Source organism: Ictalurus furcatus, chromosome 4 (assembly GCF_023375685.1).
Source record: "Ictalurus furcatus strain D&B chromosome 4, Billie_1.0, whole genome shotgun sequence".
Taxonomy (NCBI): Eukaryota; Metazoa; Chordata; class Actinopteri; order Siluriformes; family Ictaluridae; genus Ictalurus; species Ictalurus furcatus.
In genome coordinates this window covers 23,481,949-23,498,959 of record NC_071258.1, presented here as the reverse complement: position 1 = coordinate 23,498,959, position 17,011 = coordinate 23,481,949, and the positions used below count along the sequence as shown (strand labels likewise).

At 36.6% G+C, this 17,011-nt stretch overlaps 1 protein-coding gene across 1 annotated transcript in view; it reads right to left on the bottom strand.

Annotated features, from left to right (window-relative positions):
- Positions 1-14,523, bottom strand: part of LOC128606875 (spectrin beta chain, non-erythrocytic 4-like) — an 87,179-nt gene extending 72,656 nt beyond the window's left edge. Inside the window, exons 1-8 of the mRNA XM_053623385.1 lie at positions 14,351-14,523; positions 13,254-13,405; positions 12,172-12,345; positions 5,485-5,576; positions 2,757-2,837; positions 1,398-1,513; positions 1,184-1,296; positions 247-434 (exon numbers count right to left, since the gene is read on the bottom strand). Of these exons, the coding sequence (XP_053479360.1) occupies positions 247-434; positions 1,184-1,296; positions 1,398-1,513; positions 2,757-2,837; positions 5,485-5,576; positions 12,172-12,345; positions 13,254-13,405; positions 14,351-14,495 (1,061 nt within the window). The 5' untranslated portion in view covers positions 14,496-14,523. The remainder of the gene's footprint in view (positions 1-246; positions 435-1,183; positions 1,297-1,397; positions 1,514-2,756; positions 2,838-5,484; positions 5,577-12,171; positions 12,346-13,253; positions 13,406-14,350) is intronic.
- Between the last annotated feature and the right edge of the window lie 2,488 nt (positions 14,524-17,011).

Below are 17,011 nucleotides of genomic sequence, written 5' to 3'. Positions count from 1 at the left end.
CAAACACAATATAGTCGCAATAAAAACAAACGTGTATTGACGTTACTCAGTAAACCCGGTAAAATGTCGATAGTAGGTGCCTTTAGGCAATTGCTAGATAAAATGGTACTAGCTGATAAATGAGAATGTGCTAATGGTAAATGTTAAAATAAGTTGTGAGATGAGCATGATAATTGCTAATGCTGTTCAGTGGAAAGAATACTAACAATGGCTGCACTTAAGCTAATGCTTTGGTGTGTTGCATACTTTATAGGCTTCTCAATGGTGCAGTAGGTTGTGAAGGCCTGCAGCTGTTGCTGTACTCCTGTTAGAGAGTTAGCAAACTTCTGGTTGCTAATGATGCTAATGGTTTTTTCAATCCACTCCAGCAGATCGGACGCCAGAGCTTCATAACGCTGAATAATCTTCTCAGCTTCAACGGCGTTATCCAACACCTACAGGAAAAAGACATCATGTCATCGTGGAATCATCATTTATAAGTAAGAATTTTGTGGTTAATGTCATATGAGTGTCACTTTGGTGCGATATATTTGTTTCTAAATTTAGGCTCAGTTCAAATATCAAACTAGTCAAAATGAATAAATGTAGTGGGGCTTTTTTGTGTATGTTTTTTGGAGGAGAAATATAGCCACAGAGATTGTATTTTGCCCAGCTATAACCGTGAATTTGTGAAAAATACACTACTGGTCAAAGGTTTGTGGACACTTTATAAAAAAAATTTCATCCAAAAACTAACATTTTCTTTACAAAAAAATGTTGTTGTTTTTTAAACGGATGACTCGGAGCGAAATATTCTGACAAGCAGCCAATAAGTATCCAGCGTAGGTGGGAACTCCTTTAATACTATTTTAAAAACATCTCAGAGGGATTCCTCAAGAAACTGGTTAAGAAAATGCCAAGAATACATTTCTGGAAATTCTAGGCAATTCTACTTTGAAGATGCTGAAATACTAAATTATTTTGATTTATTTAGGATTTTTTGTCACAACATAATTTCCATAGTTCCATTTGTGTTAATCCAGAGTTTTGATGACATTATTATTATTCTAAAATGTATGGGAAAAAATAATAAAAATAAAGAATGAGTGTGTCTAACCTTTTCACTGGTAGTGTATGTATATATGTGTTATATATCTGTGTCATGTAAAATAAATAGAAATACCCTGGATATTAGTCCTCTCACCTTTCCAATTCTTTTGCCCTCTACTATAAGAGCTTTCATTTTGGAGAAGTAGTGGTAGTAGGACACAACGTATGTTATAATAGACTTCTCATCTGGATTCTCAGTGTTCACATCTGAAAGATAAAATGTGTTAATTGTTAAGAAATAAAACCTCACTTAATCAATTTAATGACACTATATAGTGGGGTATAATGTGTAGATGATTAAATTTTACCCTCTGGATCAAGAAGTTTAGTGAGTCCGAGGTTCTGCTCGGCGATATTGAAAGCTTGTTGCAGATTGTGTGTAGCATTCGATCTGGTCAGTTTGTGAAATTCGATCAAATCAGGCCTGAAACAAGAATGATATTCATCTTAAATCAGTGATTTTTAGAGGGAGAGAAAAGCATTTGTGTGCATTTAGTAAACATAAAATATGATATATTTTAGAAAATGAAATATACTAAAAAATGTAATATTTATGTCATGATAATTTATCACAGTTCCAGTATTATGATTCCAATACAGCATTTATGCAATGATATTTTTTCATTACTTCTTTCCACTATTTCCTTTTATAGGGAAAAGAATGATGTGATTGCCTTCTCTCAGAAGAGCACATGCGATGCTTTTTCATATTGGTACAAAAATACAGACCGCTGTCCTTTATCTCAGTGTCCAAAAATGCATCATACGTAGGTGGACTCCTCCTGAATGGAACGTTGGGATAATTATTACACTCACTGTCCACTTTATTAGGAACACCTGCACACCTGGCAGCAGCACAATGCATAAAATCATGTAGATACAGGTCAAGGGCTTCAGTTAATGTTCACATCAAACATCAGAATGGGGGAAAAAATGTGTGATCTCTGTGACTTTAACTGTGGCATGGTTGTTGGTGCCAGGTGTGGTGGTATTTTTAAGTATTTCAGAAACTGCTGATCTCCTGGGAATTTCACACACAACAGTCTCTAGGGTTTACATATAATGATGCAAAAAAAAAAAAAAAAAAAAAATCCTGTGAGCAGAAGGTGTGCAGGCTGAAACACTTTGTTGATTAGAGAAATTACAGGAAAATGACAAGACTGGAGCTGACAGGAAATCTATAGTAACTCAAATAAGTACTCTTCACAACTGTGTTGAGCAGAAAAGCATCTCAAAACGCACAATACATCAAAGCCTGAGCTGGATGGGTTACAACAACAGAAGGCCACATTCGGTTCCACCCTGTCAGCCAAGAACAAGAATCTGAGGCTATCATGGACACAGGCTCACCAAAACTGGACAGCTGAAGACTGGAAAAAGACCAGGTAATTTTTTTCCCTAATCTTCAACTGTCCAGTTTGGCTCACATTCAAAAGATCACACTTTTTCTTCATTCTGATGTTTGATGTGAACATTAACTGAAGCTCTTGACCTTTACCTGCATTATATAATGCATTGTGCTGCTGCCACATGATTGGCTGATTGGATGCGTAACTGCATAAATGAGTATGTGTACAGGTGTTCCTACTAAAGTGGACGGTGAGTGTATATTTTGATTTGTCCATAAAAACAATGTCTTACATGGTATGACCATGTGTTTTCCTGACCTGTGTCGATGAATAAGGGCATTGAAAGCCAATCCATCTCTCCAGCATGTGGTAAAATTGTGGATGTTCACTTCAGGATATCTGAAGACACACATGCAAAAAATTTGTTTGGTTACTTACAATACTAGTTGATTATATTATAAATGATTAAATATTGGTTTTCATATTTTCCCTCTGTTTTCGGGGAAACTGTCTGTAAGGCCAAAACAAAAACCTCATTATGTACAAATTCTTATAGCTGTGGTTTCTACTTTTGCTGATCGATATACGTAACTGTAATGCCTTCCTCCAATAATACCAGTGTTGTTATCAAAATGGCACACATGAATACTTTATGCTGCACACTGTAGTAGAGTACATACTATTTATTGTAGTATTATGCAGCCTAGTATGCTGTATGTGACAATTAGAAAGACAACCTATATGAACCTTATATGTACATACAGTATATACAGTTATGTATATACAGTATGTACAATTCAAGTGAATTCTTTTCTTTGCATATGCTGTTTGCATTTGTTGTGGTACAGTATCTGCCCAAGTATCTGCCCCAAAGTTGTTGTAGCCCCTTAATGTTTGATGCATCAGGTGGGGTTTTCCCCTTTATTCAAACCAGGAAGTGTTAGTCTAGAGACTACTGTATCGTCACTGTTACAGGTTTGTAGTTTAAGAGTTACATTTTTGATTTGGTTCCATACAAAAGTGTCTCGTCATCTCGTCATTTTAGATGTCTTTGCACTCAAAATGCAAAATTATTTTCAAATGGCTAATAGATGCCCTATTGTTATATCTAATTTATGTTAAGATCAAATTTTGTTAACACACAACTCAGTACTTGCATAAATAAATGAAATTCTAATTACAACCCCTGGCAAAAATGATGGAATCACTACACTTAGAGGATGTTCACCCGGCTTTTTTACTTCGTAGCAAATAAACAAAACACAAATATGAACAAAACAATTTTTTGTTTAATAGCTGGACATTCTGGCATTGTGAAACATACTTCAAACAAATTTAAATGAAATATTTTAATTAATGGCATATTTTTTTCCCAGATCAAGTAGAGGTAAAAATTATGGAATCACTCAATGTTGAGGAAAAACTTATGGAATCTCCTTATAATTTGCACTTCTAAAACAAATACCAACACAAGTCTAAAAATGCAAATTAGTCTCCGGTTAAAAGAGAGTGCTTACAGAACTTAAAAGTGTGCTTACAGATCTTTACCTTGAACTTTTTGAAAGGAAACATGGCCCCAACAAGAAAGTTGTCAACAGAAACAATGGAAAGGATTATAAAACTCTGTCAAGAAGGAAATCCAATACGGAGTGTTGCAAAAGATGTTGGTTGTTCCCAACATGTGTCTAAAATTTGGTGCAAGTATAAACAAAATGGAAAGGTTATAAAAGGAAAACATACGGGTATACCCAGAAAGACAGCAAACGTCAGAATAGAAAACTCAAAGCGATAGGCCTTGAAAATAGAAAATGCACAATAAAACAAATGAAAAACAAATGCGCGGAAACAGGAGTCAGTGTATGTTACAGAACTGTAAGAAATCGGCTGAACGAAATGAGATTTATGTATAGAAAAGCCATATGAAAACCACTGCTTACACCTAAACAGAAAAAAACAAGGTTATCAAGGAGTGTGGATGATTGGATGAAAGTGATACTCAGTGATGAATCACGAATCTGCATTGGCCAAGGAGATGATGCTTGAACTTTTGTCTGGTGCTGTTCTAATGAAACATATATAGATGACTGCCTGAAGAAAACAATCAAATTTCCACTCATTTATGATACAAGGTCACATGTCAGGTAAAGGACCAGAGGAGATCTCAACAGTCAATGCACAGTTGTACGTTGAAATTTTGGACACTTTTCTCATTCCATCAATAGAAAACAGGTTTGGTGATGATTAACCCATTTTTCAGGATGATAATGCATCTTGCCACAGAGCAAAGAGTGTTAAATCTTTTCTTCAGAAAAGGCACATCAACGTAATGACATGGCCAGCAAACAGCCTCGATCTCAAGCTGGTGGAAATTTAAAAAATTGGTCCATGACAAGGCTCCATCCTGCAAAGCTGATCTGTCAAATGCTAATCGAGAAAGTTGGAACCAGCTTGATGGAGAATATTGTTTTTCATTAGTGAATCAATTAATTCAAGCCATCATAGAAGCCCGAGGAGGAGCAACAAAGTACTAATTGTGATTTTTTTGTTGATGATTCCATAATTTTTTCCTCAACATTGAGTGATTCCAGAATTTTTTCCCTCTACTTGATCTGGAAAAAATACGGCATTAACTAAAACAATTTAATTTAATTTGCTTGAGGTATGTTTCACGAAGCCAGAATGTTCAGCTATTAAACAAAATTGCTTTGTTTATTTACTATGCAGTAAAAAATCTGGGTGAGCATCCTCTAAGTATGGTGATTCCATCATTTTTACCACAGTTTGTATTCTCAGGCCAACTCCAGCCTCAGCCTTACTGAGGATATTCAATATAAGAATAAGGCTCTATTGAAACAGTGGAATCTGGCTGAATGAAACACTCTGCTCTGTGTGCAAGTGACACTTGGTGATCTTGTTCTTTAGTTCATTCATTTAAACATTCACTCTGAGCATCACAACAGCTCATCAGACACCTAAGTGGACTTACAACTTTATTATTCTGTGAAAACATATACATGGACTTGCCCATGAGAAAAATGAGTCTCACCCTGCTGTTTTCATCTGGCACCACAGTAACAGTGCATCTTTAGCCGAGCGTGTCTCCCTGTTGTCCTCTGTCTCAATTTTAATCACTTGGATCTGTCAAAGAAAATCAGGATCACAATGCACAGCGCAGTTAGACTTTGTATAGGCTTGTGAAAATAATTACATCTTACAAAACACCTAAGAAGTCCCTTTCGAGTATGAAATATTGTCCGCTCAAAAATGCTTCCCCACTGAAAAAGTCTGTGTAGCAAAATAGATTTCCTCCTAGTAACACAGCCATGGCAGCCTAATCTCATACTATATCCATAGTAATTCTAAAGTTGTAAAAGTTATAATCACTCTATGTGCAAGGAGAGTATAGAAGCTGCTGATATTCCTTACCCTTACCTTACCCTGACGTGCTTTTTAGATACAGGAGGTTAACATAATAACAATGCATTCTACAACATGTCCTAAACGGCCAGATTCAGATAGGAGTCAAAACAGCACAAACTGTATTACCAGGCTATACTTTATATATAGTATATTTACATGAAAACTGGCCTCTAAGAGTGTTAATCATATTTAATCAACACAGTTATGCCACTAAAAACATGAGTTTTCAGTATTAATCATCACATAACCAAACTACTGTTTTAATCAAATGGTTAAAACTGTAAATGTGTGTAAACCACCTATATACCAGTCACCAAAAACTGAACATAAATGAAAAAAAAAAACAACAACTTGAATCTTGACACCTACAGTCTACTGCCAAATATTGGTACCTCTGAAATGCTTCTTTTCTGCCTTTTTTCTCTTTCTCTTCCCTCTTTGTCCCTTCATATCTTTCTCCATCATTTCTTTTCTCTCTCTGTCTTTCCCTCTCTATGCTGCAGTGTTTAAGCTTGACCTGCTGACTGAGCAGAGAAACTGAACCGGCACTCAGAAGGGGAGGGGACGGTGACGTGAAGGGAGGGAGAGAGAGAGAGAGAGAGAGAAGCTACCTTACATGAAATAAAGGGGCATAATGAACAACGAAGAGGTGGTGAGAAAAACTGAGTGGGAAATGATTGAGATTCATAAAGACATCGAAAGAAATCGATAGACGATAGTGGAAAAATAAACTGATTAGAAAAAGGGGACCAGGAAAGAAAAAAAAAACAGGAATGAAAGTGAGAGGTGGAAGAAAAACCAAAATAGAGGAAAGAAAAGAAGGAAAAGAAAGAGGAATATGAAAAAAAGAAATGATGTAGGAAAAAGAAAAGGAGATGAAAGAAGCAGCTATAATAGATTCAATGAATGGAAGAAGGGAGAAAAGAAGAGTAGAAAAGAGAAGAGAATGATGTTTTAATTTACATCAGATGAGGAGGATAGGAACAAGGAAAAAGAAAATGACTCAGAGGACACTTTCACAGTCACAGAGTTTCAGAATGAAAAGACAAGATCAGTATTGTTGTTGTTTTTTCACTTTTGGGAAACTGCTGCTCTCTTTTCTGCAACTCCTGAAGATGCAGACTACAACAATAATCCTTAGTCCACAACCTCATCACATGTCCATCATTCAAACTCCTATTGCTGTTTTCTCGCTACTAATGAAACTCACCTGTTTGCAATCACACTAGTCCCTTTAAATCACCCGGACTCTCTGCATTACTAAGTCTCACTGTGTTATCTGCCAATCTTGATTATTGTTTTATCCATCTGCTTCTTGTTTACTGTTTTAGTTTTGTCTAGTGTTTGCTGATCACGTGACTATTTGTCTGCTTCACATTTCTGAGTATTGCCTAGCTCTTTGTTTGTCTGCTACAGAAAACCAGCATTTTTAATGTTGCAGCCCTATTGCTCTAATGGCTTAGAACAACTGTTCTAATTCTTTTGGTCAATTTTAAACCTATTTCTATAAGGACAGATGCATGCTTCATTCCAAACACATGAAACACACATACACACACGCACACGCATGCACGCACAGAGCAGTGGATCACACAGACTCTGCAGGAAACAGAATGGCAGCCAGAGATCAAATGACTCCAGCAGTGTTAAAAAAAAAAAAAAAAAAAAAAAAAAAAAAAAAAAGGACACCTACCACACACCCTTGAAACTAGATCAAACACAAACACTGACCGATAAATATAACTACAACATACTGCACTAAGAATAAACTAAGCCGCAATTTGAAAATGGACAAAAACCCAACACACCTTACAAAATGTGTTTAGTTCTTATTTGAAATTGCATTTAGAAACAGACATATGTGGGCGTAAATACCATAATATGACCCCAAAAAATAACTTACTATGTATTAATCTTGGTAGATTAGTACAGTATCTCACAAAAGTGAGTACACCCCTCACATTTTTGTAAATATTTGATTATACCTTTTAATGTGACAACACTGAAGAAATGACACTTTGCTACAATTTAAAGTAGTGAGTGTACAGCTTGTGTAACAGTGTAAATTTGCTGTCCCCTCAAAATAACTCAACACACAGCCATTAATGTCTAAACCGCTGGCAACAAAAGTGAGTACACCCCTAAGTGAAAATGTCCAAACTGGGCACAAAGTGTCAATATTTTGTGTGGCCACCATTATTTTCCAGCACTGCTTTAACCCTCTTGTGCATGGAGTTCACCAGAGCTTAACAGGTTGCCACTGGAGTCCTCTTCCACTCCTCCATGACAACATCACGGAGCTGGTGGATGTTAGAGACCCACAGATGCTCAATAGGTTTAGGTCTGGAGACATGCTTTAGTGTGTTTGGGGTCGTTATCATGCTGGAATACTGCCCTGCGGCCCAGTCTCCAAAGGGAGGGGATCATGCTCTGCTTCAGTATGTCACAGTACATGTGGGCATTCATGGGTCCCTCAATGAACTGTAGCTCCCCAGTGCCAGCAGCACACATGCAGCCCCAGACCATGACACTCCCACCAAAATGCTTGACTGTAGGAAAGACACACTTGTCTTTGTACTCCTCACCTGGTTGCCGCCACACACGCTTGACACCATCTGAACCAAATAAGTTTATCTTGGTCTCATCAGACCACAGGACATGGTTCCAGTAATCCATGTCCTTAGTCTGCTTATCTTCAGCAAACTGTTTGCGGGCTTTCTTGTGCATCATCTTTAGAAGAGGCTTCCTTCTGGGACAACAGCCATGTGATGCAGTGTGCGGTGTATGGTCTGAGCACTGACAGGCTGACCCCCAACCCCTTCAAACCTCATACATCTATTTCCCAAAGACAACCTCTGGATATGATGCTGAACATGTGCACTCAACCTCTTTGGTCGGCCATGGCGACGCCTGTTCTGAGTGGAACCTGTCCTGTTAAACCGCTGTATGGTCTTGGCTACCGTGCTGCAGCTCAGTGTCAGGGTCTTGGCAATCTTCTTATAGCCTAGGCCATCTTTATGTAGAGAAACAATTCTTTTTTTCAGATCCTCAGAGAGTTCTTTGTCATGAGGTGCCATGTTGAACTTCCAGTGACCATTATGAGGGAGTGTGCGAGCAATGACACCAAATTTAACACACCTGATCCCCATTCACACCTGAAACCTTGTAACACTAACAAGTCACATGACACCGGGGAGGGAAAATGGCTAATTGGGCCCAATTTGGACATTTTCACTTAGGGGTGTACTCACTTTTGTTGCCAATAGTTTAGACATTAATGGCTGTGTGTTGAGTTATTTTGAGGGGACAGCAAATTTACACTGTTACACAGTGGGTCTGGTGTCTCTCATAGATTCTCTATGGGGTTCAGGTCAAGCGAGTTGGCTGCCCAATCATGCACAGTAATACCATGGTCAGCAAACCAGTTACTAGTAATTTTGGCACTGTGGGCAGGCGCCAAGGCCTGCTGGAAAAGGAAATCAGCATCTCCATAAAGGTCATCAGCAGATGGAAGCATGAAGTCCTCTAAAATCTCCTGTAGACCCTGCATTGACTCTAGACTTGAGAAAACACAGTGGACCAATACCAGCAGATGCCATAGCACCCCAAATCATCACTGACTGTGGAAACTTCACACTGAACTTCAAGCAACTTGGATTCTGTGCCTCTCTACTCTTCCTCCAGACTCTGGGACCTTGATTTCCAAATGAAATGCAAAATTTACTTTCATTGGTTGTGTGTACTGAGCCAGACTGAGAGATTAAAGGCTCAGGAAACCTTTGCAGGTGTTTTGAGTTAATTAGCTGATTAGAGCTACATTTCTGTATTATAATATTTTGAGATACTGGATTTTGTATTTCCATGAGCTGTAAGCTGTAATCAAGATGAAAACAAAAAAAAGGATTGAAAGATTTCACTTTATGTGTAATGAATCTAGAATATATGAAAACAATTTTTTTGAGATGCACCTGTATAACATGAAACTATCATAAGATATACAGTAGTGTGCAAAACTTATAAAGAATGTAAGTCATAATGAAATTCTGTAAAGATGCCTTCAAAATAATGAAACACATAAAACTGAATATGACGTGAAAAAAGACAAAGCACACACTCAGGTACATGTGCAGTTATATATATATATATATATATATATATATATATATATATATATATATATATATATATATATATATATATATAAACTGGTTGTTAAGATTTTTAAGCATCATGGAGAACTTGCAAAACTACAGTGGCTGTCAAATTTGCTTCTGTGTCTGTAGGTAAACCCGGACTGCCTCCATTCTTTTTTTTGTCTGAAAAAACTTGAAATATTATTTAATGCCACTTTCTTTAATGACATTTAACATTTCATATTTATAGAAAATTAGTGTTTGGAAACCTAAAATCTGCTCTTCTCTTCTGACATGGTTATTCAGATAACATCAAATAAATGTCTAAGACAAAGTTTATATTAAAAGATTAGGGTGAATAAGACATTTGCACAGTACTGTATGCAATGTACACAGTACCTGATTGTGTTCAGTGCTACTTGAAGTTAGTTGCTGACTTAAACATTAGTGTTCACTGTGTATTTTCCATCTTATTGTATGCTTTATGTACAGTTTTGTCTTATATCTGCAAGCAGCCCCTTCCATTTCATTCTGCGGTGCATCGTGGAACAGGTGTCCATTGCTCCATAATTAATTTTGTTGGAAAATTTAATGCATCATCCACCTCCTTTCACTGTGCTACAGTACATCTGTTTGTATTTCTCAGTGTGAACACAAACAAACAGTTATTTATACTCAAATATGGTCTAGAGTAGTACAGAAGTACAGTTGAGGCCAAACATGTCCATACACCTAGAAGGACAGACATTCAAACTCAAACTACACACATTTCATTTTACCATACATTTCCGGTGTTAAGTCACTTAGGATATCTACTTTATTTCTATAAGGGGTAATTTCCAAATAATAGCAAAGAAACAGATTTATTTCAGCTTTTACCTACTATCAGATTTTCACTAGGTCAAAAGCTTACATACACTTTGGTAGTATATGGTGCATGGCCTTTAATTGTTTAACTTGAATTCAACTCTTGGGTTAGCCTTCCACAAGCTTCTCACAATAATTTAGCAGAATTTTTGCTCATTCCTCTTGACAGAACTAGTGTAACTCAGTCAGGTTGGTGAGCTTCCTTGCTCAGACACTCTTTCAGTTCAGTGCACAAATTTTCTGTGGGATTCGGGTCAGGGCTTTGTGATGGCCACTCCAATACGTTCACTTTGCTGTCTTTACAACTTTGAAGGTATACTTAGGATCATTGTCCTGCTGGAAGACCTACTGTAGTTGCGAACCAAATTTGAACTTTCTGACAGATGTCTTGAGGTCTTGCTTTAGTATATCTAGACATTCTTCATAGGGCTAGGTCTTTGTCCTGGGGATAACCTGCAAACTTCAATATGTTTTTTAATGCCAGTCTTGGAGTAGCGGCTTGTTCCCTGCAATGGTGGATGTACATACTTTGGCATTTTTAGCCTGATGCCTCCAACTCCTTCATCAGTTATTGTCTTGGGTTTCAGGTGAACCTTTTGGTGCAAAGTCTGTTCATCTCTGGGAGTTAATTTGTGCCTCTTTCCTGAATGACACAATTTCTGTGTGGTTCCAAGAGTTTTAGATTTGCATACAATTGTTTGTACAGATGATAATGGTACATTCAGGATTCAAATTTCTCCTAAAGAGGAACCAGACTTGCGGATTTCCATGATTTTTCTGAGGTCTTGACTGCGTTGCTTGGGTTTTGCAATGGTATCAATGGCAAAAATGCATTGGCTCTAAAGGTTAGCCCTTAAATACAGCTACAGGTGCTCTCCCATTTAACTCCTAATTATGCCATTTGACCAGTCAGAAGCCATTACATCAATCTGTGGAATCTTCCAGACTTTTTAAACAGACAGTCAACTTGGTTTATGTAAACTTTTGACCCATTGAAATTCTGATAGAGATATTAACTGAGATCTGATATTAACTCTGATATAAAGCTGTCTCTGATTGATTGGTTTAAAATTACCTTTGATGTGACCAAATTAGATGCCCTAATTGACTTGGCAATGAAAATGCCAACACAAAAAGTGTGGATTTGTGAAATCTTTAGCCTATGTGTATGTAAACTTCTGGCCTCAACTTTATGCGATTTTAGACACAGCCACAGTATATGAATCACTTTCATATCTGAACATCTGAATTTGGTCAGGTTAAGAACAAATCTTTAAGTTCATAATGAAAGACCTTTGCTGATGTTCTCCTACCTGGAAGCGAAGGATAATGGTCCAGATGAGACCAAGTGTAAGACGATGGTTGCCATCAACAATATCGTGAGATCCAACATTCTCCAGATGAACTCTCTGCTCTTTAAGGAACTGCAAGGCTTTATCCACATTCTCCAGACAGTGTATTCGCATTCTGCCTCTCGTAGGTCGGGGCTTAGGATAGAAAAGTGGGTGAGTAGGTAGAAAGATAGTTAGATGGATAAAGACAGATATACAGTTGAGCTCATAAGCTTACATATGCCTTGCAGACTCAGTAAAATGTTAATAATGTTTTAAAAAATAACAGGGATCATAAAAATTGCATTTTGTTTTTTATTTAGTACTGCCCCAAATACGCTATTTCACATAACAGATTTTTACATATAGTCCACAAGACACAATAATAACTGAATTTACACAAATGAACCAGTTCAAAAGTTTACATACACTTGATTCTTAATACTGTGCATTGTTACCTGGATGATCAACGACTCACGTTGTTATGACTCGACTCGATGTTTTTATGTTTTGTGACAGTTGTAGGTGAGTCCCTTTTTTCTGCTTCTGCACAGTACTGTATGTGTATATAATTGGCCTAATTAAGCATCAGGGTTATAGTGACTCAATTTATTAAGTCTAAATATTAAGTTGAAGTAAACTGAATGATCAGGTTTTGATTCATTTGATCCACTACACTCAGAAGAGAAACTGGAAGTACTGTACAGGCAAAACATACACACTAATAAAGCCAACCATCATGAACCTTAGACACAAGGGCATATTAATGAGAAAATAACTTAAACACACAAAGAAACTGGTGATCATAATTGTAAAAAAAAAAAAAAATATCATAACATTGCTGATAATAATTGTGCTTGCAGTTTGTGTATAATTGTGTTGATTCACTTAAATGATGGGAAAATATATATATATATATATATATATATATATATATATATCTGCAATATTAATCTATTTTCTAAAAGCAATGTTAAATAGGCCATGCTAGAAGATGAGGGCAAAAATGTAAAATGGTAGAAATGTACTGCATTTAGGAAAATTAAGTGCGTTAATAAACTGACCAATAGTTCTCCTGAAAGCACTTCCAGTAGCCTGGTGAGCATGTAACCATCTCTCAGATCATTATACAGGTCAGAGATGCGACAGGAGACACGAGCCAGGTGAGAGTTCACCCACTTAGTGAAGGTTTTCTTCTGTACCGCATCCCTTTCATCTAGAAAAGAAACAGATATTCCAAGATGAAAGGATAACATAATTATTACATCAATACAGGTTTAATACCAACTGCACATACTGTATGTAAAATCTGGATCTAAGACCTGTTGACATGTTCTTCCAAGAAGACATGTTATTAGAAGAATAAAATCCCAATATCCCATATCCTCGATCCTTTCATGCAAAAACAAATCCCTAAGGCAACCGTGTATTCATTATACAATTAAGACACATTGATGTAAATAAATAGTATGTAAATACTATTTAGTCTTTCAAATAGAGTAGTTGATCTTGTAGTTTGAGGAAAAGTAGATGGCTGGTTTATCTAGCTAATTAACACTTGCTAAAAGATCCACAATGACCCTCACCAGGTTACTGAAGATGAATGAAGTGAAAGGCAAAATATCTGTATAGTCATGTTATGTTCGCTAAGTAAAGCTAGATCAAGTGAACCAAACAGCGAACTGTTAATAAAGAAAAGAAAATGTAAGCATAAAGCTTACATTAAAGATGCAGTAACTGCATCTTCTAAGGGACTTTATTTTGGACAGATATTGAGAGAAATCACATAATTTTGTTCACAAGCCCAGAGCTTCATAAAAATATGTCAGAATAACATGTCACTGCAACTGAGGAATATATTTACATGAGTTAGGTGCATGTTTCATTGCTAACATAGTTATGTGCATAGTTAACATAGCTCATAGTTTGCTCTGCAACTCTGATTAACAGTCATATTAGTATTTGTAACTCATTGGATGTTGTTTCATTAGATAACATTAAATATTTATTTTTTTGCTACAAAAGCTAACATAAACAGCTTAGTTATATAAGAATGTATCCAAGCTGTGACGCAAGAGCATGGAAGTGAATGACTGTTACAAGCACAGCACTCGAGACATTAATGGTGATTGAGCTGATAAAGCTGAATTTTTCTTCCCACCTGCTAGTGCCTTAATGCGTGAGCATTCAAACAGTTTAGCGCTAGTGGTTTCACTTTCCCAGAATCCTGTGCTGCTGGGCCGGTTGTTGTTGTTTAACTGTCTCTGGGCTTCTGCATTGTCCAGATCCGTAGCAGCATTGGCCATTGTGCCTGTTTTCCAAAAAAACCCTTATAGAATACACAAAATGACAGAATCATAAACAGAGCAGAACAAAATATTATTTTATTATATATATATATATATATATATATATATATATATATATATATATATACACACACACACACACCCACACACACACACACACACACATTATATATATATATATATATATATATATATAATATTTGCACCCTTGGTAAATATGAGCAAAGAAGGCTATGAAAAATGTATTGTTTAGTTCTTAATTATTTAACCTTTTGATATTTTGCTAGAAAAAAAATCACAAAAATACTCTGCTCTCATGGATATCAAACAACTGCAAACACACCACAGGTTTATCAAAAAAAAAAAATGGTTAAATATAGATGTGCAACAATTATTGGCACCCCTATGAAAAGTGTATTTGAAGTATAGTCCCATTGATATTTGACATTTTGTAATGCACCTGGGTGACTAGGAACAGGAAATTGTTCAACCATGACTTCCTGTTTCACAGGGGTATAAATATGAGGTAACACATAGGAAAAATTCCCTTAGTCATTCATAACAGTGGGTAAGACCAAGTAATATATCTGTGATGTGCGGCAAAAGGTTGTTGAGCTTCACAAAATGGAAAGTGGCTATAAGATAATGCACATGCACAAGCATTGGAAATGACCATTTCCACCATTAGGGCAATAATTAAGAAATTCCAGTCAACTGGAAATGAATCAACCTGTAATTGGACGTGTCTATATTGTCTCAACCCACTATGAAGAGGATGGTTCGAGTGGCCAAAAAATCTCCAAGGATCACAGCTGGAGAATTGCAGACGTTAGTTGCCTCTTGGGGTCAGAAAGTCTCAAAAACTACAATCCGAAGTCACCTACATCACCACAAGTGATGAAGGGCTTCAAGAAAAAAGACTCTACTCTCATCCAAAAACAAACTAAAGCATCTTCAGTTTGCCAGACACTACTGGAACTTCAAATGGGATCGGGTTCTATGGTCAGATGAAACCAAAAAAAGAGCTTTTTGGCAATAAACACCAGAAGTGGTTTTGGCGCACACAGAGAGGTAGCCATATGGAAAAGTACCTCATGCCAACGGGTAAATATAGTGGTAGCTCTTTAATGTTTTGGGGCTGTTTTTCTGCCAGAGGACCTGGACATTTTGTACATGGCATCATGGACTCTATCCAATGTCAACAGATATTAAATGAAAACCTGACTGCCTCTGCCAGAAAGCTTAAAATGGGCCATGGTTGGATCTTCCAGCAGGACAATGATCCAAATCATACATCAAAATCAACACAAAAATAGTTTAATGACCACGAAATCAAGGTCTTGCCATGGCCATCCCAGTCCCATGACTTGAAACCCATAGAAAACCTGTGGGATGAACTACAGAGGAGCACTGTCCACCAGCGTGGGCCTCGAAATTTGAAGGATCTGGAGAGATTCTGTATGGAGGAATGGTCTCAGATCCCTTGCCATGCATTCTCCAACATCATCAGGCATTATAGGAGAAGATTCAGAGCTGTTATCTTGGCAAAGGGAGTAAAGTATTGACTAAAGTAAAGTATTGACTAAAAGGTTGCCAATAATTGTTGCATACCTATATTTAACAAAGATATTTTTTTAGGATAAACCTGTATTTTGTTTGCAATTGTTTGATATCCATGAGAGCAGAGTATTTTTTAATAAAGACTAAAGAAGGTTAAACAATAAAGACAAATTTTCACAGCCTTCTTTGCTAATATTTACCAAGGGTGCCAATACTAGTGGAGGGCATTGTATATATTCAGTGGCGGGAAATATTAATGTTACAACATACAAAGACATTCTAGACAATTGTGTGCTTCAACTTTGTACAACAGTTTAGGGAAGACCCACACACTGCTGTAGGGGTCAGGTGTCCATATAATCTTTCCCATACAGTGTATTTCTGAAATGGTTTATTCCGTTAATTTTACTTTTACTTTAATTCTGTCCAAAATGTCACATTCAGCAGCAAGATTTGAGGCCTAAATTTGATGGCAGATAAAGTGTACCTGTGCTACATTTGATCAAATATTGAATGCTAGCTGACATTGAGAAATTAACTAACTATAATTTCAGGGTTCTACAATATGTTCCATGATTCATGTGTTCCCAAATACCCAAATGTTTTCCAGAGTCCAGTGTTTTCAATGTTTCACAGTATCTATACAGTATATATTAGTTATTATATATTGATATAGTATATATTGGTATATTATGTATTATTAATTTATCTTAATATATTGTATATTTCCCCAGTTTCCTTCCACTTGAAATTAATATTCATTCTGCATGTGTTTTCGATGTTTAAAATTCTGCCTTTTAAATTACATTAGAAAACGTGTTAATTGCTACCTAAGGAGGTTTTGAGTTATGACTTTTTGTGACCCCATAACCAGTTCTCTTGCCATGTTGAGGGAACATAAATATGCTTCCTCTAATGCTAGGGATAGGGACTCCTAGAGAAGGTTTAATATT